At 38.2% G+C, this 26,590-nt stretch overlaps 1 protein-coding gene across 3 annotated transcripts in view; it reads left to right on the forward strand.

The window, feature by feature from the left end:
• Positions 1-26,590, forward strand: part of CERT1 (ceramide transporter 1) — a 72,395-nt gene that overhangs the window by 39,586 nt on the left and 6,219 nt on the right. Inside the window, exons 5-14 of one of the 3 annotated variants that reach the window (XM_031042736.2) lie at positions 146-281; positions 1,301-1,384; positions 8,298-8,455; positions 16,008-16,100; positions 17,946-18,032; positions 19,399-19,491; positions 20,049-20,126; positions 24,583-24,678; positions 25,365-25,497; positions 25,604-25,674. In XM_031042736.2, coding sequence (XP_030898596.1) covers positions 146-281; positions 1,301-1,384; positions 8,298-8,455; positions 16,008-16,100; positions 17,946-18,032; positions 19,399-19,491; positions 20,049-20,126; positions 24,583-24,678; positions 25,365-25,497; positions 25,604-25,674 — 1,029 coding nt within the window. Of the gene's footprint in view, positions 1-142; positions 282-1,300; positions 1,385-8,297; positions 8,456-16,007; positions 16,101-17,945; positions 18,033-19,398; positions 19,492-20,048; positions 20,127-24,582; positions 24,679-25,364; positions 25,498-25,603; positions 25,675-26,590 lie in introns of all 3 variants that reach the window. The other 2 variants (XM_005142015.4, XM_031042737.2) reach the window with 2 other exon arrangements.

A 26,590-nucleotide genomic window follows, 5' to 3' on the forward strand; every position in this document is an offset into this window, starting at 1 on the left:
TTTTTTATACCCTTCTGACATTAATAGTATTTAATAGCTGAACTTGAATTTGTTCTTCATAGCTGCAGAATTTTTTTTTAATGTATTGGACTACTGCTTCATGTTCAGAAGCATTTCAGGCATTTTTCTCTTGTATTTTCAGAAGGGCCATAGCTTACGTGAGAAGCTTGCAGAAATGGAAACCTTCAGAGACATCTTGTGTAGACAAGTTGATACTTTACAGAAATACTTTGATGACTGTGCAGATGCAGTTTCCAAAGATGAACTCCAGAGGGATAAAGGTAAAACCGAAACAAAAACCTCATATCTCTGTAGAATTTAGCTTTTTACATAGTAATAGCCCTTGAAATAGTTACTATAGCATTTGATACCATATAAACAAAATATCTTAAATTTACTCTTGAATATAGGAATCAATCATAAATATTTGTGCACAAAAACTCTTCACTTCAGAAGCTGAATTCTCATAAAAACCTGTTTAAGTTAATATTAACCTGTAGCTGTCAATAGTACAAAAGAAATACACTTAGTGATGTTACAGAACAATAATTGGCTACTCTCATAAGATGAATTCAAGTTATGTTATCACTGTGTCACTTTTATTTTGAAAAAAAAGCAATAGGCTACTAGTTTCGGTAGAAATAATGCATTCTTTAAAAAGGCAAAGGGGCTGTCATAATGAATCCTCATGAGATGTGTTAGCTGAAACTAGAGCACTGGGTGTACACTTGAGGCCCTTGTAGACTCAGGTGCGGATGTCTACATATTTCTGAATTGCTTTTCTCAGAGTACAGATTGTTGTATCCATGTGCACTCCTGGGGCATTCATATTCATTCCCGGAGTTGGTCTGTCAGCTTGAAACTTTTGGTAGTAAGAAAATAGTAGATGTACAATTCCACTTCTTTGCAAACTTTTTAGTGTAGAAGAATATAGTTGCTGAATTGTAGTGCCCTGCTTAACCCGTTGTAGCACCAAAATATTGTTGTTCTTAGCAGAGAATTGAATGCTAAACTTCAAAACTGAGCAAGCGTTAGATGGTTTCTGCCAGTAATGTTAATAGTGGACTTGAGTCAAAAAATACCAAACTAAACCAACAACAAGAACCCCCCACCAAACAAACAAAATCCAAAACAACCAAAACCACACAAAAAAAACAAAGGCAGGAGGGGGTGGTCATGACTTTTGTTGCAGGAAGAAATCTTAAATGCTGTTTAGCCATGAAGATGCTCTTAATTCTTTCTTGCACACAAAGAATTGGAAAAACATTCTCATTCCCATAACATTTTCTCTCCAATTTAGTGGTAGAAGATGATGAAGATGATTTTCCTACTGTGCGTTCTGATGGGGATTTTGTACATAACAGTAACAGCAGTAAGGAAAAATGTAAGTCTGTCCAAACTTCTTCACTGAAAATTCATATGAATAGTATGACTAGCCTGATACATGGTCAGTACATATGCTCTTTTCTAGACAGAAAATGGCAAAAATAGCTATTCAAATATATGTGACAGCAAGTTCTTCTTCACGTTACCATTTATTAGGTGCTTTTCATGATTCTCTGAGTTAACATTTAATTCACACAAATATTAATGTAAGTTTGGAATATCCTGTTCTGTGTCTAAAGCTGTATTCACTGCAAAATTCTGTTGAAACAGCTGCATCATTCAGATATTGGGACCTGATATTTGTGAGATGTTACTGCAGTTTTTCTTGCAAGTGTGACCTGCTTTAGGAGTGCGGTGGAGAACAAAGCTTTTCCAGTTACATATGTCCCAGTATAGTTTGCCCAACTTCTATGAGTTTGTAGTGTGAAGTCAACACTTACCAATTCTCACTCGTCATAATATTAGAACTTTTTTTACTGCATTTTCCATTGTGATGAACAGAATTCTGATTTTTATTATTTTAAATGATCTCATAATTGTACTTTCTGCATCCATGAAGTACATGAGAAGGACTCATGCAGTTCTTGTTGGTCTAGAAATCTGATACTTCTGGCTTGGCACTTAAAATCTATTTGCGTTCTTCTCAGCTCTTCTTTTGTTTCCCAACCACAATATATTGGTTTTTACATAGCGTAAATGCTGACTATTTGGTCCTAAGATATTTCTTAGACTTTGATTCACAAAATTTTGAAGTTGCACTACCTCCAGTTTCAAATCTGATGGTATCTCCTGAAGTCCTTGCTAAAAGCATTTTGAAAAATATAAACACTTTAATCAGGAAACTGTGGCAGTCAGGTGAAGTTCCTGATGACTGGAAAAAGGGAAATATAACCCCTATTTTCAAGAAGGGGAAAATGGATGACCCGGGGAACTACAGACCAGTCAGTCTCACCTCTGTGACTGGCAAAATCTGGGAGCAGATTCTCTTGGAAGGCATGCTAGGGCACATGAAAAACAACAAGGTGCTTGGTGACAGCCAGCATGGCTTCACTAAGGGGAAATCCTGCCTGACCAATCTGGTTGCCTTCTATGACAGGGCTACAAAAGTGATGGACAGGGGTGGAGCAGTTGACGTCATCTACCTGGACTTGTGCAAAGCATTTGACACTGTCCCACATGACATCCTTGTCTCTAAATTGGAGTGTCATCAATTTGATAGGTGGACCACTTGATGGATAAAGAACTGGCTGGATGGCCACACACAAAGAGTTGTGGTCAATGGTTCAATGTCTGGCTGGAGACCAGTAACTAGTGATGTCCCTCAGGGACTGCTGTTGGGACCAGTCTTGTTCAATGTTTGTCGCTGACATGGACAGTGGGATTGAGTGTGCCCTCAGCAAGTTTGCCGATGACACCAAGCTGTGTGGTTCGGTTGATACGCTGGAGGGAAGGAATGCCATCCAGAGGGACCTTGACACGCTTGTGAGGTGGGCTGATGCCAACCTCATGAAGTTGAACCATACCAAGTGCAAGGTCCTTCACCTGCGTCGGAGCAATCCCAGGCACAGCTACAGGTTGGGCAAAAAGGAAATTCATGATAGTCCTGAGGAGAAGGACTTGGGGCTGTTGGTCAATGAGAAAATGAACATGAGCCAGCTTCAGTGTGCACTCACAGCCCAGAAAGCCAACTGTATTCAGGGCTGCATCAAAAGGAGTGTGACCAGCAGGTTGAAGGAGGTGATCCTGCCCCTCTGCTCTGCTCTCATGAGACCTCACTTGGAGTATTGTGTGCAGTTCTGGTGTCCTCAACATGAAAGGACATGGAACTGTTGGAACAAGTCCAGAGGAGGGCCACGAGGATGATCAGGGGACTGGAGCACCTCCCATGTGAAGACAGGCTGAGAAAGTTGGGGCTGTTCAGCCTGGCGAAGAGAAGGCTGCGTGGAGACCTCATAGCAGCCTTCCAGTATCTGAAGGGGGCCTACAGGGATGCTGGGGAGGTACTCTTCATTAGGGACTGTAGTGATAGGAGAAGGGGTAATGGGTTGAAACTTAAACAGGGGAAGTTTAGACTGGATGTAAGGAAGAAATTCTTTACTGTTAGAGTGGTGAGGTACTGGACTGGGTTGCCCAGGGAGGTTGTGAATGCTCCATCCCTGGCAGTGTTCAGGACCCGGCTGGATGAAGCCTTGGGTGATATGGTTTAGTGTGAGGTGTCCCTGCCCATGGCAGGGGGTTGGAACTAGATGATCTTAAGGTCCTTTCCAACCCTAACTATTCTATGACACTATGATTCTAAGAACATGGAAGATACATGGGCAAAATGAGCCTATTCTTTGTCTTGTTTTCTTTTTAATTGTCTGTTGCCCCTCTATTACAACTTCCTTTGTTGTATTTGGGTGCTCTTTCTAGAGTATAGCCAAAACTGTTATGAGGAAAAAGGAAAGGAAATGGAAGGAGCTTTTAGGATGCTTCTAGAATTCATCATATGAGTAATTTTTTTTTTAATTACATAAAGTGCTTCCTCTGCTGAGAATTAATTGTAATGCTGATTTCAATAGGTTAAGTACATATAACTCAAGTTTTGAATAGATTTTTCTTGCCTTTTATTACCAAAGATAAATCTTGCAATGCGCACCTGCAAGCAAGTGCGCAGTTCTACTGTCCCTTTTATGTGTATACGAGTGTACATTTTTTGAGGACTGTTATGTCAGGGCAAACCTCATAAAACAAAGAGCCTTCTTTAAAAAAATGTTAAGTGATAATTTAATTTTGCTATATGATTCTTTTTGAAAATGACATCTTTGTCAATTTTAGTATTTGTAGGATAATGTAGGAGTTTCAGCTTAATTTACCTTTAGAACATCTCTTCATATCTACATTCTTCTGGTGTACTGCTACATGTACACATAGGATATGGGGAATGTCATTAGGAAAGTACATTTTTAGTACCTCTGGTCATCTTAAGATGTTAAAATGGAAAATAAGTGACTTCTTTATTGTCATCACCTGGAATTTAACAGGAATTTTAGGTGATATCTGTAATCCTCTTTAAAAGTTCTGTGTCAAGTCTTTGGGAAGTTATATGCTAAGAAATCGCCACGTATTATGTGTACCTGTATATAGACTCACAGAAAATAATTTCTGCAACCCCTTGCTTTTTTGTGTAACTTCTAATTCCAGTTGTTCTGATTCCTGATTCCGTTAAATTTACTTTTCTTCAATTATTTCTATGAAAAGTTTTATCTCCATTTAGTTTTTCTGTGCCTTAGTTTGATTTCTAAGGGCTGGACCCATTAAATATTTAGTAGCTGAGTGCTGCAAAGCTTGACTAGAAATGAAAAATTAAGATTCTCTGCCGTAAAATGGAATCATGAGTGTGATGCAGTGGGGTAAGTAGATGTTTCAGGCTGAGAAAGCCATGCCCATATATTGGTTAGAAAATTACTCAGACTAGCTGATAATGAAAGAATTATCTTAAACTTCACCGCTTTCTAAAGCTTAGTCTCAGAGCAGTTGTTAAGATTCTTTGGTTTCTCAAATTTCAGGTTTCATTCTTGAAGTCTCTATCCAGTCCTGAAAGGACTGAAGCAGTCTTTTAATTGTAGATGAGAAGCGGCTGCCTGTTTATTCTTGGGGGCTGCTATGTAGTCAGTACTCCAGGGAGTAAGAAGCATGGGTTCAGCCTCTTTTGTAGCCCAGTATGATAAGGAGTGTTTGATCCTGCTGTTCAAACCACCAGTGCAACCAGTCTACTGCTGAAATCATTAAATTTAAGACTGACTTAAGGGACCATATTCACGTTGTCTTCTGAAATTTGTTCCATTTTGCACCTTCCCTGGATGGGAGGAGGAAGTTAACATGACTATAGAGAATTGTGTACTACTCTGAAGACATTTTGGATAGGGAAGCTTTTTCTTTTCTGTGTTCTCTAGAGTGTGTGAGTAAAAAAAAAAAACTAGGAAAAATGAGAAAATCTGGTAACTAAACAATGTATAGAACAGCAAGGGAAAGTCTGGCTGATGCATAGTTACCTACTGGGATCTTGATCAGGAAGCGTTCCCATCCATCTGCTCGGTAAAATGAGTGTATTTGGATTTAAATTATGTAAGAGTAGGAAGAGCAGGTGAAACCTACTTAAGGAACCTTCTTCAATATGGAAGTTTTTGTACTGCAGCTATAATGATGAAAATGGTACAGAGGCTTAAGGATGGAAATTCTATGTAAAACACAGTAGGATTTACACTGGATTCTTGTGCCTTGAATGGAGGAAGAATATTCACCAATAATGGGATTTTTCTTAGACGGTAAATAATCATAGCTATCCTACTCTATCCAAGAAGATCAGCAACAGTAGATATCAATAAATGGGTCATGCACCTGAACATTTCTTTTTCACTTCTCACATTACTGAACTAATTCTAAGGTGGCATTAAATGGAAAATATAAAGGAACTACTTTCTACTTACTGTGTTTAAAATAATTTTCTGATTCATATGAAAACAGATTGGAACAAACACATGATGTTTGGGACATCTGGGAAAGTGTTATAAACAATTTTAGGAACAAAAAGGGAAAACTTGACCTATCCTAACAGAGATGTAGGAGAGAAGGGCTAAAGACCTATTGAAGGCTGAAGCAGTGTATGAAGAATCTGCAATGTGAAAGGCAAGAGAAAACAAATCAGAAATAAAGCAAAATGCTTAAAAGACAGGATAATTATAAAGGAACCACTTCAAAGATACTGAAATGGAAGTTACAGTAGGGGGAAGATCATCCTGCAGCTTTTTCTCAGTTGGCTGCGTGCAGTTTGATCATAAAGTTAGAAAAGCAGTTGCAATGTTAGAAACACTCTCCTATTAGCCTTTACCTTGTACTATGTAGATCTCCTGATGAGAGATTTCATTTTGAAGCAATTTGTAGTTGACATGAAAGAAAAGCTTAAAAAAAGGAATGGAAAGATATTCAGGCTCTCAGAGTAGAAAATCTCTAGACAAATACAATTTAAGATGTTACCCAGATAAGGCTTGAGCTCACCTTCTGATAGGTTCTGAGAAGACAAGTGTCTCCTGGGATTAGGAAAGAATAAAAATACTCCTATCCACTCCTTTCTTAAGTGACCATCTCTTCAAAGAAACAGGTTTTGCATCTTCCTTCAACAAGTTCATTTTTGCCCAGAATTATAATGGCTGAAAGGAACTGTGTACACTAATTTTAAAACTGCAGACTTCTCATGTATCAGTCCTACTTTGAGAGTAGTCATTAACAATAACTTGCAACATGTAATTGAATGTCACGTGTCATTTGTGTGACTGAAACTGTATGGAAGTACTAATGACCTGTAGCTGAGACCTGAAGATACCCAGGAAATGAGGCTGCATTGCTGCATCTCCCTTGTAATCTACCACAGAGATTTCTGAAATGATCTTCCAGTGTTGCAGCTAGTTGTAGGAACAGGAAAAATTAATCAGTATAAACTCTGTTTTTCAGCCATGAATTGTTATGTGTGAAGCCCTTGTGTTATTTGCATTATTCTCAGTGAATCCACTGCATCACCTTCTTGCCAGCTTCTACCACTTTCAGTCTCAGCCTCCTCCGTGTTCCTTTTGCAGCTGTTAGGGGGAGGGAGAGCTGCTGTGCTTATTATTGTTTCTGAACAGATTTTTCTTTTTCTTACTTTACTTTTTTTTTCTCCAGCTCCATCATCTTTACCTTTTAGGGAGTATTCTTGATTCATATGAAACAAAAAATAAACTGCTTTCTAACATAGTGTGTATGTATGCTTATTGAGGTGTTCGAAGCAGTGTGTAGTTTGTGCTCAGCTGTTTAAAAAATAGTTTGATTACTTCTGAAAGCAAGGTATACAAAACCTTTAGAGACTTAAATCATTGCTTTACATCATGTGACAATTGCTTACTGTTCCTGAGGTGAAGATACAGGGCTCTGCCATTAGAGAACAGCAATTGCACTTCCCTTCCCTGCAAGAACTGAGCTGCTTGAAAGCTCTGCTTTGCCTTTGCAGACATACTGGATAAACTTACACAAGTATTTATTTGTACTTTTTAAACCATAACATAGGCAGGCTAACAAACTGACACACTGGGAGGGGGGGAGGGAAATTATATCCATCTAGATCATAAGCCCTTAGCTTGCACTGTGGCATGGCAGAAGTTACTTTAACTTGCTAGGCTCAGTCAGCTTCAACATGAGTGTTACTTCTGCTTTCTAATATTTTCTGACATTAATGTGTAGCATTTGATTTGTTATTATGTCAACCTACATACGAGTTTGTCATATAATAGGTACTTTTTTTGTCACACATTTTAAATGACTTGTTTAAATAGCCTTAGCAACAGATGGCTTGGTTGACAGCATGAAGTAGTTGTTGGAACTGCAAAACCCACAGTACTTGGATAATTCAACACATTTGATACTTTTATATCATACATTTTTACTTTGATGTTTTTAAATATGTAATTACCCATTTAAAGCAGCCTTGAATGTTACTTTCAGGTTTGATTGCGTTTTGAAATTGTTCCTTTCTTAGTGCTGCATCTGATACATTTTAAGGTTGCTCTTTATTAATTAGGCACCCCTTCAAGCTGTCAAACTGCTATTGTTACAAAGTATTACCACTCCCTCCACCCTCGTGATTTCCAGAGTGCAGAGTAATCGAGCATTACACGCAGGCTTGAAACAGGGTTTCACAAGATGAAGCTGAGGGCATCTGTTCCTCCCTTTGAATCCCTTTCATTATCCTGTGGATAGCTGAAATTACTATCATTTTTTATTTTTATATTACATCTCTAGCCAGTCTGTTTTCTTCAAACAGTTGTAATATAAAGCACACATGTAAAATGCTTGCTGGAATTGAAGGCAGCTCTCAGTGAATGATTCGCGTTTGTTTTTAGTGTTCCCACATGTAACACCGAAAGGAATTAATGGCATAGACTTTAAAGGGGAAGCTATAACTTTCAAGGCAACCACTGCTGGAATCCTTGCTACGCTCTCTCATTGTATTGAACTTATGGTAAAATGTGAAGAAAGCTGGCAAAAAAAGCTGGACAAGGTAAGATAATTTTCCTTTTATTTTTGTTGGGGAAAAAAAGTTTCTTTAGATTAAAGTTAAAATTTAGAATGTGTTGTGAACTTCTTTTATTTCAGGAATTGCTTTTATTTTATGTACAGGATTTATTAGTTTTAGGTGCTTTCATTATTACACCTGTAAAACATGAAAGTCTCATCCTAACTGGTGATATAATAACATTATTTATCATAGTCTGTTTTTGTAGCCCTTGTTCAGATAGTATACTTTATTTTATCTATAGAGAACCTGACAGTATTCCATAATAATAAGTGCATTGGTTGCAGCCTTCTAAGGGACTTGTTTGTCCATGTTCACAAAAAAATTTGCAAATCTCCGAATTTTTTTAATTGTGATAAAACATGGTGACAATACTAAGGAGAAAAACAGTTCTAACTTTAGATGTCTTTTAAAGATACAATTATTTCACTTTCCTTTAGGAGACTAAAGAGATTAAGTGGTGTTTTATGCTGACTGGTTAAATTTTTTAAATGTGTGGTGTTAGAATATCTGTTATTCTAATAGCAGTAATAGTGCTAAGCCTACTCAACCACTCTAGCAACCTAAAAAGGAGCAGTGTCTTTTCTCATGGGATGTGCTGAAGGCATGGCTAGGCTGTACTTCAGGCTATAATTTCTGGAATCCTGCCATCACTGGCCGGTGTCCTGTGCAGTCCTCTAGCTGTTGTCTTGTTTTTCATTTAACATATTCCCATGTGGTGTTTATCACACTTCTCACTCTCTGTGTTTTAGTGTGGTACACTATTCAAAGAATTAGCATATTCAGACAGAATACCTCAACATCTGAATCCTTGCCTCTGCCTCTGTGGTTGTCTTTGTCCACGTGTTAAAGGTCTGACCCTGTCCAACTGTATTGAGACTTCTGTCAATACTTAGTTACTGCTTCATCTACGTAGTTGGAGGAATTACAGTAGATCCAAGACTTGAAGCTTGTTCATAGAATCATAGAATCATAGAATAGTTAGGGTTGGAAAGGACCTTAAGATCATCTAGTTCCAACCCCCCTGCCATGGGCAGGAACACCTCACACTAAACCATATCTCCCAAGGCTTCATCCAACCTGGTCTTGAACACTGCCAGGGATGGAGCATTCACAACCTCCCTGGGCAACCCAGTCCAGTACCTCACCACTCTAACAGTAAAGAATTTCTTCCTTACATCCAGTCTAAACTTCCCCTGTTTAAGTTTCAACCCGTTACCCCTTCTCCTATCACTACAGTCCCTAATGAATAGTCCCTCTCCAGCATCTCTGTAGGCCCCCTTCAGATACTGGAAGGCTGCTATGAGGTCTCCACGCAGCCTTCTCTTCGCCAGGCTGAACAGCCCCAACTTTCTCAGCCTGTCTTCACATGGGAGGTGCTCCAGTCCCCTGATCATCCTCGTGGCCTCCTCTGAACTTGTTCTAACAGTACTATGTCCTTTTTATGTTGAGGACACCAGAACTGCACACAATACTCCAAGTGAGGTCTCATGAGAGCAGAGTAGAGGGGCTGGATCACCTCCTTCAACCTGCTGGTCACACTCCTTTTGATGCAGCCCTGAATACGGTTGGCTTTCTGGGCTGTGAGTGCACACTGAAGCTGGCTCATGTTCATTTTCTCATTGACCAACAGCCCCAAGTCCTTCTCCTCAGGACTACCATGAATTTCCTTTTTGCCCAACCTGTAGCTGTGCCTGTGATTGCTCCGACAAGGACCTTGCACTTGTCATGGTTAAACTTCATGAGGTTGGCATCAGCCCACCTCACAAGCGTGTCAAGGTCCCTCTGGATGGCATTCCTTCCCTCCAGCGTATCAACCGAACCACACAGCTTGGTGTCATCGGCAAACTTGCTGAGGGCACACTCAATCCCACTGTCCATGTCAGCAACAAACATTGAACAAGACTGGTCCCAACAGCAGTCCCTGAGGGACATCACTAGTTACTGGTCTCCAGCCAGACATTGAACCATTGACCACAACTCTTTGTGTGTGGCCATCCAGCCAGTTCTTTATCCATCAAGTGGTCCACCTATCAAATTGATGACACTCCAATTTAGAGACAAGGATGTCATGTGGGACAGTGTCAAATGCTTTGCACAAGTCCAGGTAGATGACGTCAACTGCTCCACCCCTGTCCATCACTTTTGTAGCCCCATCATAGAAGGCCACCAAATTGGTCAGGCAGGATTTCCCCTTAGTGAAGCCATGCTGGCTGTCACCAAGCACCTTGTTGTTTTTCATGTGCCCTAGCCTGCCTTCCAGGAGAATCTGCTCCCAGATTTTGCCAGTCACAGAGGTGAGACTGACTGGTCTGTAGTTCCCCGGGTCATCCATTTTTCCCTTCTCGAAAATGGGGGTTAAATTATCATTTTTCCCGTTGTCAGGAACTTCACCTGACTGCCATGATTTTTCGAATATGATGGCCAGTGTCTTTGCAACTTCATTCGCCAGCTCCTTCAGGACCTGCGGATGGATTTCATCAGGTCCCATGGACTTTTGTACATTCAGGTTCTTAAGATGGTCCCGAACCAGGTCCTCATGTACAGTGGGCCCAAGGTCTAGTTTTTCACAGTCTCTGCGTCCGCCCTCCAAGACTTGGGTGCTGCAGTCAGAGCCTTTGCCAGTGAAGAGCGAGGCAAAGAAGCCATTCAGAACCTCGGCCTTCTCCAAGTCCTGTGTAGCCAGTTCTCCCGAAAGTTTCCGGAGGGGGCCTGTGTTGTTCCTAGTCTGTTTTTTAGCTCCTACATACCTATGAAATCCCTTCCTATTATCTTTAACATCCCTTGCCAAGTTTAGCTCCAATTGGTCCTTAGCTTTCCTAACCCAGTCCCTAACTACCCAGACAACATCTCTGTATTCATCCCAGGCCGCCTTGCTGTCCTTGCTTCCACCTTTTATAAGCCTCTCTTTTCTTGTGAATTTTTCTCAGCAGCTCCTTATCCATCCAAGGAGGTCTCGTGCCCCTCCTGCTGCACTTCCTTCTAGTTGGGATGCAACACTCCTGAGCTTGTAGCAGGTGATCCTTGAATATTAACCAAGAGTGTTGGGATCATAGGGTAATTCAGGTTGGACTAGATCTCTTGAGGTCTCTTTTTCTGGAACCTTCTGCTTAAAAGGACATTTAAAGATGAAACCAGGTTGCATACAGGTTTATCAAGTCTGGTTTCAAGTCTTCAAGGCTGGGGACTGCACAGCTTTTCTGGGCAACCTGTTCTGCTGCTTAACTGTTGTAATAGTGAAAAAGTTTTTCCTTGTATTTAGTTGGAGTATCTCTTATTGCAGTGTCTTCCTGTTACTTTTCATCCGTCTTCTACAGCCTGCTGGTTCAGCAGTCTGTAGGAAGTTTGAAGTCTGGCTCAGTTTCGTTGACTTTGAGGGGGGACCTAATAGTAGCTTTCCCATACCACCAACAAAGGCTTCTCTTCTGTTCTCAGGGCTGAGCAAACACAGTTCACTCATGTTGATCAGACTTTGCTTAGAGCTTGGATGAAGTGAATTTTTCTTGTCCCTATGCTGTTATATAATACAGAGTATGTTAATAGAGAATTTTATTTAGTTTGTCACTTCTTATTTTAGGACTTAAAGGACTTATTTTTTTGACTGTAAATGGTAAACAAATTTAATCCTAAATTTCACTTTTGGTCTCATGTGACTGCTACTCATATGGTGTGAGTTAATACATTTTAAAAGGGGTCACAGCTTATTTGGGCTTCTTTTCCCAGAAGTTAAAATAGCAAAAGTTTCTAAAACCTTGGAAGTTTTAAGTTGCTCAGTGTTTGTACACCCGCAACTTTATTAAAGTCACATTTGTCAGTGAAATTTTCTGGGATTTATAGCACATTCATGGTAAAGTACTTTAATTCTAATATAAAATAATTATTTTACATTCTTCTAATTACTGTGCTTTTGGAAGTGGAGAATTTTATTGATTTAAATAATACGGAACTGCAGTGGGCTACGTTGTCTTAACAGCTAAGTGCCCACCCACCACCTATCCGGAAGGATTAGGGGGAAGAATAAGATGAGAAAGCTGATTGGTCAAGAGGAAAACAGGGAGATTGCTTACTGGTTCTTGTCATAGCAGAACATTCATGATGTGAGGAAAATCAGTTTGTTGCTGATTTGAAATAGATCTGGTTAATGGGAAACATAAACACCAAAAAGGCTTTTTTCCCCCATTTCCCAAGCGCAGCTTCACTGCTTCACTGCAGGTCTCTCTACCCACTGCTTTCTAGCCCCAAGAAATGTAACCAGAGGAATGTTGTGGTTGCAGTGCCTGTCTGCCTCTCCTTCCTTTTCACACTTTTAGCCTCCTCCTGCTCAGGTCCTCTCCCTGGGCAGTCCTTTGGGGAAAATCTGCTCTGTGGGGTGTGTTTTGCAGTTAAATACACATTTCAGAGAGGTGCCACACACATGGTGAACGGCCTCAGCTGTGTGCTGCAGTGGGTCTTTGGGGCAGGCTAGAGCCACCTGGGTCTGACACAGAGCAGATCCCCAGCCTCCTCCCATATAGGCCACCCCTGCAGCCCCCCGTGACCAACATCTTGACACCCACACCCTTAAAGACAGCAGTTGACTGTATTAAGAACTCTGGACCTCTGCTAACACTACTCCCCTCCAATTATAGAACTGCTTTTGTTTTATTTTCATCTTGTTAAAGATGGTTTTATGAGTATCTTCTATAACTATGGGCCTGAGCAAAAAGCACTGCTCTTGTCATCTGATAAATAGATGTGGGACGAGAATGGTGTTGATATTTTTTTTTCTGTTTTCTTTGATAGGTGTGTAAACTACTTTGAAAAGGAAGTAAATATTTTGAGATTCCAAAGTTTAGAATTTATTCTCTCAGAGATCAGAGGGAGAAATTACATTAAATTGGGCAGCTGGTAGTGTTTATGTTCTAGCTTGGGAGAGTTCTAGAGCTCTTATAAGTCTGTCCGGTGCTTGTTAAAGCCCATCTAGCAGAGCTGGAAGGGGCAGCATCAAGCTTGTCCTTCATGTTGGCAGGCTCCTGCTGCTGGCTGTGTGTTGTGCAGGTTACATGAAGAGCAAGGTCTCTGTCAGTGGCTAAAACCAATCAATGGCTTTACAATGGTACCATACCACTGTATAGCAGCTTTACAAGTATTATAAGCACTGCTATAACCTAGCTCACTCTCCATTTCTCTCCAGTCTCCTCACTCCACTAGTTTCATAACTTTTACTTAGCAGCAACATATAAAAGTAATTAATACAAAGTTATACAGCCTCTGTCTTGTAGCAAGCTAGCTTAGCCCAAAGATGCAAGGTAGCCTAAAGATTCAAGATAGATTGTTCTGCTGAGCTTGGAGAACATACTCTAAAATTGTAACTGTCCTAAAAAAATCTCAAAAAAGCTCAAGTTCAGAATTTGTTGAACCTGCAGATGACTACATTTTGACTAGAGGTGACTGCAGTGTTATCAAGCAAGTATCTTTATTAATCCCCTTTTATTCTGTAAAATGAAAAAGTTTCAGTTTCCATTCTGAATGAATATTGGAAACTATTTCTAAACCTTTGAAAACAAGAAATTATTATTATAAAAACATTTTAATTTTGAAGGATACTGCTCAAATGATGCACTCAACAACTGTAATTTTAGATTTTTATGTTTAGTTTTCTGTTACCAAAACAGTCAGATGGCCAGCATGAAATTAAAACAAAAACATGTAATGTGCTGCAAAAGTAATTGTAGTTACAGCTTTAACTTTAACCTTTTACTCTTAGCTGTTAAGATCCTGAGACTGACTTATTTTTTATTTTTCTGCTGCAGTATATTTTCCAGTATGAGCCTTTTGAATGTGTTTTAAAATAGACTTAAAATTAATAAGAAAGTTATTTAATCTCTAGCTCTTGGTCCATTGTTTTATTTGCAGTAAGACCCTTGTGCTGATGTTTTTCACGTTGTCTTGACTACAGCAACATTTTTCTGTTCTTGTTTCCTTTGGTCTTACTAACTGCTATTAATGAGCAAATTTGTAATCTGAACATTAAATTTTACCTTAAGATTAACATGTTTAGGTATCTTACTTTGTTCACCTTTGACAACTGTAACTTAAATGTTTCATTAAACTACACAGAATTTTAACACACCAGTGATTTTCCTGCTGTGCAGCCAAACAGTTTCACAATTTCTGCCTTGTTGCTAAGAGAAGCTGGCAGATTTGGAGAGTTGTCTTTTGACATACGTGAATTGTCAATAATTTGCAGATTGAAGTACTGAAAGTGTGGGGATTTGGGGTGAGCAGGAGGAGGAGTTGTGATTTTGTTTTTCATTTCAGTCTTCTTGTAAAACTTCTATGCTTTCTCTCAATCCCTTATACTCAAGTTCTGCTTTTATGCATCTTTAGGACTCTCTGGTTGCTTTCAAAAAATATAAACATGCAAAATTTTGTGAAATGTGTGTGTCAGCAAGTATTTTCTTTTTGTGATAGCTTCAGAAGGGAAAGCCTGTGTTCTCAGATGAAGACATACTGTATTCATCTAAGTGCTGGTTTCTTCCCCTAAGAATTTTCCTGTGGAAAACTGTACTACTTTATTTTACTTCAAAACTGTTGCTTTACTCTTCAAACCTGTCTTCAGAAACCAGAAAAGTGTTTCAGAATGAACGTTACCACCTAATTCCCAGCTGGTAAATCCAGCCTTTCAGTATTGCTTATGGGGTTTTCCACAGTATTTTATGAAGTTCAGATTGCGTCTCTTGAGTGATTATACTCATCTGCAAGAGCTAGTGCTTGGTGTCCAATTTTCACCTTAAGACTTAACTTTCTTCCACCACAAGAGACTCTGATCTTATGTATTAAAGCTGAATTCTACAAAAATTTCACAAGTTCATGGCTTTTTCACTCACTGAGAAGATTTGGCAGTTTGTAGAATTTGCAGAGGAAATACTAGACTTAATCTGATCCTGGCATTACTACATTTTTATTCAAAATACAAATCATATAGACATCAGTGGCTCTAGTACAGTCACACCTATTATGGGAGAATGATGTTGAGTTAATCACTGTGTGGAGTTCACAAAATGATTCACATTGAAACCATGTGAGCTAATTATAGTTAGAAATTTAACATGCTGTGACTCATTAGTATCTTATTACATTCAACAAGTTAGCTTTTTACCAGTCTTACTTTCCACGCTTTATCACTGCCCAAAGCATCTGTGTCAAGGGGTTCTGTATGAACTGCCAGATACAAACGCAGCAAACCATTAATAGCTATGCTTAAGCTAGATACCATTTTTTGCTTGCTGATCTAGTTTCTTTCACATGATTTAAAGAAGGTACCATCAAGATAGTTAGCTACCCAGGCATCATATTATATATATGCATGTATATGGGTACATAAAATACATGCATGCAAATAAATTCAGAAAACCAGCAGCTCTGCAGTTTTTACTTGGGGAAAAAAAAAAAGCCAAAACAAAACCATACCAGTCAGGTAATTCTGTTTATTGGCATGTTGACTATTAGCAGTCAATTCATTCTTCCTGAATCACATTACCATGTAATTTTACAGGAGTCAGAGAAGAGGAGGAGAATTGAAGAAGCATACAAAAATGCTGTGACAGAACTGAAGAAAAAGTCCCACTTTGGAGGGCCAGACTATGAGGTACAAAGTCTGCTTTTGAAATTTTTAAAAATGCTGGGACTTGTAAAGATTGGTTTGTTTCTCAAAGAAGGGTGAATGGTGTGTAAATCAAGGTGTTTGTGTTGTGCAAGTGTGTTCATGCCATCTCTGATTTTCCACCTTGGAAACAGAAGCTGTATGAAGATTCTCAGTACTTAATATTTTGAGAATGAAGTATGTCTTTTTCTCAGGCTTCTATGTTCTGCTTTTGTCTAAAGCATGTTGCTCACAGATATTCTTGTTGATTTTTTACTGTTTTTTCTTGTACATTTGAAATGGCTTGTATGCACTAGATTTGTACTTTCTGATGGTTCAGCTGTATAGATGCATAAAGCAAATATGAAACCCTGACTGCACAGGCAGTTCTCAAATCCGAAGTCTTAACTTCAGCTGATTTTTAGGTTACCAACTGAAATTTTATATTGAGAAATTCAGTGATACTTAGATTCCTTTTATCTGTTAAATTGCATATTTCAGCAGCCTCCTCTGCAGTGAGGTAGTCAGTCATATTCTAAGCCACATAAACCACATTGTGAAGAATAAGCTAATTCTGAAGAATATAAGCTAATGCACCTATAATGCAGTTTGCATAATTTTTAAGAACTTGAGCCTTTGGTGTACATTAATGAAACATGTTTCTATTTACAAATCATAGCCCGAGAAATACTATTAATGTGTTGAGATACTTAGAAGATGCTTGAGCTTAGTTTTTCTGTTGTGACTGAGGCATACACTGTAAAAATAAAAATAAAAGAAGAAGATAGATTCAAGGCCAGGCTGGACATAGCCTTGGGTAACATGGTTTAGTGTGAGGTGTCCCTGCCCATGGTAGACGGGTTAGAACTGGATGGTCTTAAGGTCCTTTCTAACCCAAACCGTTCTAGAAATTCATAGAAATGAAAGCTGGACATTGGCTCCCTGGTTACAGACAAAGCTACTTCTCCCACATACTCCGATTGTAGTTTTTTGAAATATGCTGGATCACCTTGTTTTACAGTATACTGAAAGCAGTAAACCTAATTCTCTGAAAATAAGACTTTACTTTGTAGATCTGAATTTTTAATAATTGACTCATCTCCACCTGCTGTTTAGTGTAGTGATAGGACAAGGGGTAATGGGTTGAAACTTAAACAGCAGAGGTTTAGACTGGATATAAGGAAGAAATTCTTTACTGTTAGGGTGGTGAGGTACTGGAATGGGTTGCCCAGGGAGGTTGTGAATGCTCCATCCCTGGCAGTGTTCAAGACCAGGTTGGATGAAGCCTTGAGTGATATGGTTTAGTGTGAGGTGTCCGTGCCCATGTCAGGGGGGTTGGAACTAGATGATCTTAAGGTCCTTTCCAATCCTAACTATTCTATGATTCTATGATTCTTTCCAAGAATTTTCAATAGAGATCCCAGAATTTTCCCTTCTCTTGTTGTTTTGAGCACTTATCTGAAATCTGCCCTAAGGCACTGGAACTCTGGAAGGAGTCTTAACTACACAATTATGTTAATGTGTACTTTACTGACACACAATAAATGGTTTTAAGAGAAGATACATGTTAATTAAAGCCTAAATCTGCCCTCAGAGTTTATTGACACTTACTCAGTTTCCTGGTTTTCTTCTCCTTTATACGCTATCTCTAAATTGTAGTTAGAGGAAGTAACTTCTTTTTAACAAGTAGGATATTCAGAGGAATTGTAACCAAAGGAGTTGAGTTCTATAGAAGAAATTTGCTTCCAACAGCCATATGCATAATATATAAATATGTAATTCTAATATTAAAGTGAAGTGGAACTCTCATGTCTCCAGAATGTTGAACTAGTTTTGGTTTTTATGCTCTAGGAAGGTCCTAATAGCCTGATTAATGAAGAGGAGTTCTTTGATGCTGTTGAAGCTGCTCTCGATAGACAGGATAAAATGGAAGAACAGGTATTGATACTTTAAAAATGTCTTAATGATGGGTGTTTGTGGGAGATTTCTGTGACTTAAACTCAGTCTTGGGGTGCATCTCCTGAAGTTCTAGGTATTTTATTCTGACATTGAAAACGGGAATTCACTTGATATTTTTACAGTTAAATATTGTTGCTTAACACAAATTTTGAGAAGGTGACTTCACAGCTTACAGAGACCATTGTAGGGTGTTAACTAGTTGAATGTCTAGTTCCTAATTCGTAAATAAGCGTCCAGTATAAACCTACCTTTGTATGTAACTGATGCCCTGATTAAGAATATCAAAACAGTGGAGTTGTTTCTCAAAACCTAGTTTTTGGTCCAAAGTTTCTTTCATCTTTTGCAGTATGTGAAACGGCAAAGGTGTAGTTCTGTTGGAGTTCAGTTTTTGTTTTAAAATTCTGTAGGTTCTGGCTACTACTCTTAACTCATTTCTTCAATACACTTCAGTAGCAAGGATCAAAAAGGAATAAGATGCATGTGAGGAAATATATAGAATATGAGAAAGTATGGCAGTATGTAAATGAGAGGGAATTGCAAAGTAGTGCGTCCTTTGTCTTAAAAGTGTTTAGGTTTATAAATATAGTGACTACAATGACTTGGTTAAGAATTAAAAGGCTTTCGAATGGATATATATGGTGTGCATATGTGTGTGTGTGTGTGTGTTTTATGGTGAATTCACCACCAGTTGCCACAAGAGAAGCGCTCCAAAGAAGAAATATAAGGACTTCCTGGAACAATACCTTAGCCTTGGCCACATTGACTATCATCAGTGGTCCACCTTGTCCTCCAATCAGGAGACTTGGAGACACACGGTACATAATGCCATTGTCTCCTTTGAGAACACAGGCAGAACTAGACTCAAGGAGAAAAGGAATCGTAGAAAGAATTGCACCCCACCTATACCACCCAAGGAGACCTTTTGTTGTGCTTTTTGCAACTGGATTTGCCTATCCCACGTTGACCTTTTTAGTCATCAGCGTGCTTGTAGTAAGCGTGGGTAAAACCCTTCCCAAATCTTCATTCGTGAAGTCAAGCCATGATGATGATATATATGGTCTCTGAACAGACAGTGCAAGTTTTGAGTGACTGTTGTGCTAGTACTTAATGGGTCCTTAATGCTGCCAATCTATTTTCCTTAATTTTGAAGTACCCCTTGAAGTACAGACAAATTCAGTATTTACTCACATTCACTTACTGAGAATTCCAATAGGATGACAGCTTCATGCCTGTCACCGATAGCATTAGTTGTTGTAGCCACTATGTAGGTTGAGGATGACTCACGCTGTTTCATAGTCCTTCCAGTAGCAGGTAACTACTGATAATTAAACCTATTCTGTTGCAGTCCCAAAGTGAAAAGGTTAGATTACACTGGCCAACATCCTTACCTTCTGGAGATGCATATTCTGCTGTGGGGACTCATCGATTTGTTCAAATGGTAAGATATTTCTCATGATCTTCTGAATGATGGGCTAACCTATGATATTTCTATATAATATCTTATATGAGTAGGTGAGATTTAAAAAAAAAAGTGTTTCTAGTAACCATCAGTGGTTTACTCATTTTTCAAATGGAATAGCCAGAATTGGAGACTGTTTTCTGTCTTGGCTCAAAAAAAATACTGATTTGAGAATTTAGAATACTTTTCACTTGTATCAAGCTTGTCAGATAATAAAGGAAACAATCTCAACTTGTTAACCTCAGTACTTTCAAGATACCTTTACTAAAACTCATTGAATTGATTTTGTAAAAGAAAAAAAATTAAAAAAAAAAAATCCAGTTGCTTTTTTTCTAGTGTTACTGGAAACACTATGCTTCTCTCAGGGCTACACTGGGAGCATAATACATAATAGGTGCATGAAATCAGCATTTGCTGCTGTGCTTGCTGCTTTTGTTTTCCTTTTCTTCATTATCTTGTGCTTGCAAGTTGGTACTGAATGCTCTGTTGTGCCTTTGTTCTGATTACTTGGTTTTTTCTTTGTCTGTCTCTGGTAGCCCTATAGTCGCTCTTCCTCCATGTCTTCCATTGATCTAGTCAGTGCCTCTGATGATGTTCACAGATTCAGCGCCCAGGTACTGTATTAATATGTTGAGTGGGGGTTGCATATCTCTGCGGTATTTCATCCTCTTCTCTAGAACCTGGGTTTTTTGTTACATAAATCACTGCTCGCTTTAAACTAGTATGCTGAGACAAACAAAGGAATTCTCTATTCCTGTACTAAATGGTTGTCCTTTTACATCCAGCTTGCATGCATAGCAACTTGTGCAGTAGCCCCAATCTTGTGAAACTGTTGGATTTAATTAGATAGCTTTAAAAATGCCTTCAACTTGAAAATTTTGCATTTCTGATTATAATAGAAGTAGAATATAACCTGATTTGTGTGGGATGGAGATGGTCTTTGCTACAAGCTGAATAGCTTTTCTTGCTTTTAAATCAAAGGTTTAATTTTGTATTTAACTTTTATTTGTAGTTACATAAATGTACTAAATGTTAAGGTTCAATGACAGTTTTTTTACTTCAACTAGTTTTATTACTGAAAGTTCATAAAGTATGTTGATAAACAAGATTATGGATATAAGAATTTTTACTGAAGAGTTTCAGTATATTTACTCACCATTCTGAAAATGAGTGTGACATCCTGAATGTGTCAGTGTAGTCATAGAGACATATTCCAATAATATACAAAATTACTTTAGGTGTTTTCTCTGAAGATTGTAGTTTAGAGTAGAATTTGGTAGGTGAGGTCATATGGTTGCTTTTAGTCTCAAAAGTTCTTCAGACATGGTATTCATGCCATTAGTTTTTTTCCTGCTGTGGTCTGTATGTGATTGTGAATATGGAGCTTCCTTCTGGGATCTGTTATTTTGGATTTTTTTAGAAATTATTAACCAAGGCAGCAAACAACCTTCTTTTTCAAATAGGAGTGGATTTTCTTTTGTTTAACAGAGTATGGAATTACACAACTTGCAGACTGTACTACCCGCTTTATGAGTGGGACCCTATCACTTAAGGACTTGATTATTGGACTGAAATTCCAATACTTGCATTAACCATTTACAGTCAGTTAGTATCTGAAATTTAACTTACTGCAAGTGAAAAAAATTGGAGGTCATGTAGCACAACACAGATAGGCTCCTCTACCAGTATTCCAGTAGTCAAGTTAGTTTTTCAGGTTTCTTTCTGTTCTGGGGGAAGGGAGGAAATGAATGAAGAGAAAGCAAGTTTGATTCCAAACACAGAAACTGGTTGTCTGTCAAGCTGTGAACACAAAGGCAGCTCAATATCGGGGAAACTCCTAGCTGCTAAAGCATGCAGGCCTCCTCATTTTCATCTTTTATGCCTCTGACAACATTTGTGCATTCAGACCTCAGTACCAGAGCACTGGTGTGCCTGAAAACCTAGCAATTTAAAAGCAAATCTTGAGTGGATCAGGTCCTTATCACAATAATGAAAAGAGAGGTTAAGAGTCAGGATCAAATGGACTGAAGTCAAGTTGTTGCTCTTTTCAGCTGCTGTATGGATTATACTACATAGAATTTACTACTGAGTGCCTTCAAATGCATTTTCAAGTTAATTGGCTTACTGCAGAAAAGGATGATCATTGTAACTTAAAGGAAGCTACTCTCCTACAGCCCACCACTCCAAGTATTTTCCCTAGAACAAATTTTTCCCACATCAACAAGTCAGTCCACCTACTCTGAGTTTCATTGCTACTGAATAAGCAGGTAACATAGAATAAAGAGAAAAGCAGCACACATTCTTTTGATGGCAATGTGCCCTGGACCTTATTAATACAAAATTGAGCTCTGTCCCCAGGCCAAGTATTCGGCTATTGGAAAGGCAAGCTAATATCTTGATTCTGAATAAGTGTGACTTGTTTCTAGGCTTCATTCATAGGATGAGGACTTTGAAATTAGTAAAAGCTCAAGTAGAAACTTGCAGCCTCTTTTTCAAGATTAAGAAGTATAAATTGTATTCTGATTGAAGCTGCTTCTTCCATGTGCCCCTATAAAGACATTAATTTGTCTTTGCCATTTGAATAGGAGATCAGATCATGTAAAGTGTAGTTTTATTTTTAAAGTGCATATCACTTTCAGTTAAAGAACTATCCAATTTTAAAACAGATTGAGCTGTTCAGAGAGCCTTTAAAGTGAAGAACTTTCCACCTAGTTAGTGTTCAGGCCTAGACTGCATGGCATAGAGGTTACAAGTATTTTTGGAGACCATTGCTGTAGCCTGCCAGGATCCCAGAGGTAATAATTTGGCCTCTCCAACAGGAAAGGAGCTGTGAATCTTGACTCTGCCTCTGAAATAGGTGCAGGTTGACAGTGATCAGTGTATAGATTAGTGGAATTTGGGCAGGTAATATGCACATGGCAGTTGTAGGTACTGCAATTCCTTAGTGAAGCAAAAGTAAGAAACTGTTTAGATTGCACTACTATGGATGCCTTCTTCTCTTCTTACCTTGCTCTTCTTATCCCTCTGATTTTAGCATAAAGCAAAAAGCAGCAAAGGACAAACACAAACCTACAAAATCTAGCTTTGTCCTTAACAGATTAGGACCTAGGAGAGAAGAGACATAGGGACCTGAAGGTGTTGCAGGTAAATGTTGGGACCATGGTGAGGATTCCTTTCTGAAAGAAGTGTGATCTAGAGCTAATAAGCAAAATATTTAAATAACACACATTCTTACCTGGTCTGGATCGTACTGTCATTGTTTCATGGGGTTAAGGGAAGAATCTTCTCTAGGAAACCTGCTAGAAATTAGTAGGAAAAAAAATGGCCTGTGTAAAAGCAGAAACACAAATTGTGTGGATGATTTTAGTTCGTTTTAACTCCAAACCAAAAATGCAGAGACACGCCCCTGAACTGGACTGGTAACATTTCCTTCTTTTTCTTCCTGGTTTTCAGTGTGCTGCACATGGAGTACATAGTACAAGCAAAATTGCTTTAGATTAAATAACACATGTAAACTCTGTATCATGTCAGATAAAGATGATTAAGTATTCTTTAGTTTTGCTTTCTACTTGTACTACTTGCTTAAATATGTTTTATGTATTATAGGTACACTAGGTTATTTTTTTTTTTAGTTGTGCAAAGCCACCTGCAAATTCAGACTGTCAATCTTGTGATTGTGCACTTCTTAAGCTGATCTTTGTGTTGGTCAATTAACTACCTTTTGCTTGTAGTGCTTTAGTTTTTAGGAGAAAAACCACTCTATTTCTAGTAATTCAGGAAAATAGTGTCAACCACATGCACTTGCTGTGACAAGTTTTAGTAGTCACCTGCCTTTTGGGTGGAAAAAAAGTTATTGAAGTGTTTCCAGTACTTGTAAACATGACAATGGATTCTTTTTATTTTTGCTGTTATTTTTAGTTGGAGGTGAGTGAGATTTGGAAAGGGTTGGAGAACCAAAGAAACAGAATAAGATTGTATATTTTAAATAAAAATGTATTTTCTGTGCCAGCACCCATTTTCATGCACATTCCCTGAAATTAAAAAAAAAAAAAAAATGAGGTATTTGCAGACATAGCAGCCTTTCAGTACCTAAAGGGGCCTACAAGATACCTGGAGAGGAATTTTTTACAAGGGCATGTAGTGACAGGACAAGGGGAATGCCTTTAAACTGAAAGAGGAGAGATTTAAATTAGATTTTTAGGAAGAAATTCTCTACCTGTGAGGGTGGTGAGATACTGGCACAGGTTGCCCAGAGAAACTGTGGCTGCCCCATCCCTGGCGGTGTTCAAGGCCAGGTTGGACAGAGCTTTAAGCAACTTGGTCTGGTAGAAGGTGTCCCTGCCCATAGCAGGAGTTTGGAACTAGGTCCCTTCTAGCCCAAACCTTTCTATGACTGATAAAAGTGTACCAAATATTTGGCCTTTATGAAAAGTATACACGAGTCTAGATAAATAATTATTAAATTAGTATTTTATAAGAATAGAGTCTGAACAAATCTTTTGAATGTAAGCATTTTGATTCTTTTTCCTAGCAGCACCTGTGCAAAAAATGTCAATGAAACACAAGAGGCATGCTTTGCTCATAACTGTTTCTTTCAATGCTATTCTAATATGAGTTCTGATATTCACCCACTTTTTTAGAGCTTGTCTTTCTCCCTCATCCTCCCAACCTTTGTTAACCTTTTCAAATGCTCTTTTGTTAATATCTTACAGCATATTGTAATTCTTTGTAGAGATACCTGAAGAAAGTTCCTATATGCTGAAATAAAACTGTCTTAGGTAGAAATAGTGAGCTTTGACAGTTTACAAAGGTGCTAAGAAAGGATAGGAAGTACCTGAAAAGGATGAAGGTGGAAGTTGAATCACAATTTTTGATTCTTTTTCTGAAGGCCAGAGGTATCTGCTTGTTCTTAACCTGTAAAGCTCTGTTGTCCAAATTCAGTTACTGCACAGGGTTTGAAGTATTGACTTCTGGTTTCAAGTACTGTACAGTCTCTGCCCAAGAAGATGGAAGGAATGAGTTAATGTGGTTTGTTTTTTTGTTTTGTTTTGTCTTTTTTCTCCTTTAAAGGTGGAAGAGATGGTACAAAACCATATGACATATTCCTTGCAAGATGTAGGAGGAGATGCCAATTGGCAACTAGTGGTAGAGGAAGGAGAAATGAAGGTAAACATCTGGGATTTTGCTTAATTGATATAAGATGACATGCTGTGAAGACGAATACTTCCAGTCTGATGGACTTGACAGTGTTAGGTTTATGTTTGGACTTAATGGTCGTAAGGATCTTTTCCAACCTGCATGATTCTATGATTTTCTGGGAAAACTATCAGCAAGTTATGCTGTTAAAGCTTCTGAGAATAGAATTAAGTTAGGACTGGAGTCCACAAGAGTTGTGGCTTCTACTATATTTATTCATACAAAATTGTATGTAACTCTTGTAATAGCTTCATCTTTGCAGATTCCTTTCTCATTATTTCCTACTTAAAACTTGGTATCATGCATAAATTTGATGTCTGAAGGTGTTAGAGTAACAAGTTACTGGGTTGGCTGCTGTACTCTGCTTGCATGGATTATTTTGCATAGTGATAATTAAAGGTAGTTTAATCATTCTTGGAGTAGAGATTCTTAAAATACTTATGTGAATTGCCATGAAAGGATATCTGCATTGGTCCTTATCAGAAAACACTGACATGGCAATTTATTCATGTGTTGGTCTTATAGGTAAGTGGGTGGTTTGATATTTCTGGTTGGGTTGTTTTGGTTTGTTTTTTTTAATGCTATTTTTAAAAAATTCAAGCATGATCAGTTTAGATAATTTCTGTTCTGCTTTTCTTTCTTTGTATTTGGTATAGGTATACAGAAGAGAGGTGGAAGAGAATGGAATAGTTTTAGATCCTTTGAAAGCAACCCATGCTGTTAAAGGAGTAACAGGGCATGAAGTCTGCCACTACTTCTGGAATGTTGATGTTCGTAATGACTGGGAAAGTAAGGGATTGGTTCTTAACCTTTGTGTGTTCATTGCAAGGATGTTGTCTGTAACACTGACCTAATGTGTATGTTTGATTTCTCTTTCTTCCCCCTCCTTTTTCAGCAACAATTGAAAATTTCCATGTTGTGGAAAATTTAGCTGATAATGCAATCATCATTTACCAGACACATAAGGTAATAACACTTAAGTGTTTAAGTCTAATCTTATTCTGAATATTTTAATGGCTTAATGATTTAAATACTGTTCAGAACAACATTTCAGAGCAAGTTCTCTGTTAAACTGCAGCTTTGTCAGATAGCATAATTGGTTGTGCTTGTGTCCGATAGAGCTTATAATAACAAATGAGGACTGTTTTTAAACTGTGAATGTATCACTGCCAGTAAGGCAGAAACCTTCTAAAGGAAATGGAAACAATTAATGAACACTGACCTACAAAGAAGAAACCTACAGCATTATATGGTATGCTTTTTTTACAATAACATAAGCTATTGTTGCCCACAATTAGGTGGCATACACATTTGCATTATGAGGTGGTATAATCGATGGTACAACATTTGTTCTTGTAACTTCATTATGTCATGTGTGTGCTCACCTCCCACCAGTCCTAAAACATGCATTTGAATTATAACGCAACAACTATAACTTAAATATTTTTGAAAATGTTCAAAAAATGTTCAAGATCATTTTAAACATGCATGCTTCCAGTATAAAACCAAATATTTTTCTTTGCAAATGTTACCAATAATGTGGTAAAAAAAAAGTTTACCTTAAAACTTTTTTGTGATTTTTGAGATAGTGGTGTAAACTATACAGTGTTGTTAAAGCTAGACTTTTTTTCCTGTATTGTCAGGAATATGGCTTCTGTATATTATCAGAGTTTTTTGTTTCTGACACCTTCTCTTAGATGGTATCAGTTTACCATGTATCTTACTGAAGTATTACCTTTTAGAAATAATACGTGTTTTAAATAGGTCTCTCCTTCTTTCTCTCTCTGGAGAGTAACTGTAGATGCATCTATTCAGTTTGTAGCTTACAAGTATTCACTTAAACTGTAAGACTAATGTTGAGGGAACAGAACTGCCTCTTCCT

Source organism: Melopsittacus undulatus, chromosome Z, assembly GCF_012275295.1.
Source record: "Melopsittacus undulatus isolate bMelUnd1 chromosome Z, bMelUnd1.mat.Z, whole genome shotgun sequence".
Taxonomy (NCBI): Eukaryota; Metazoa; Chordata; class Aves; order Psittaciformes; family Psittaculidae; genus Melopsittacus; species Melopsittacus undulatus.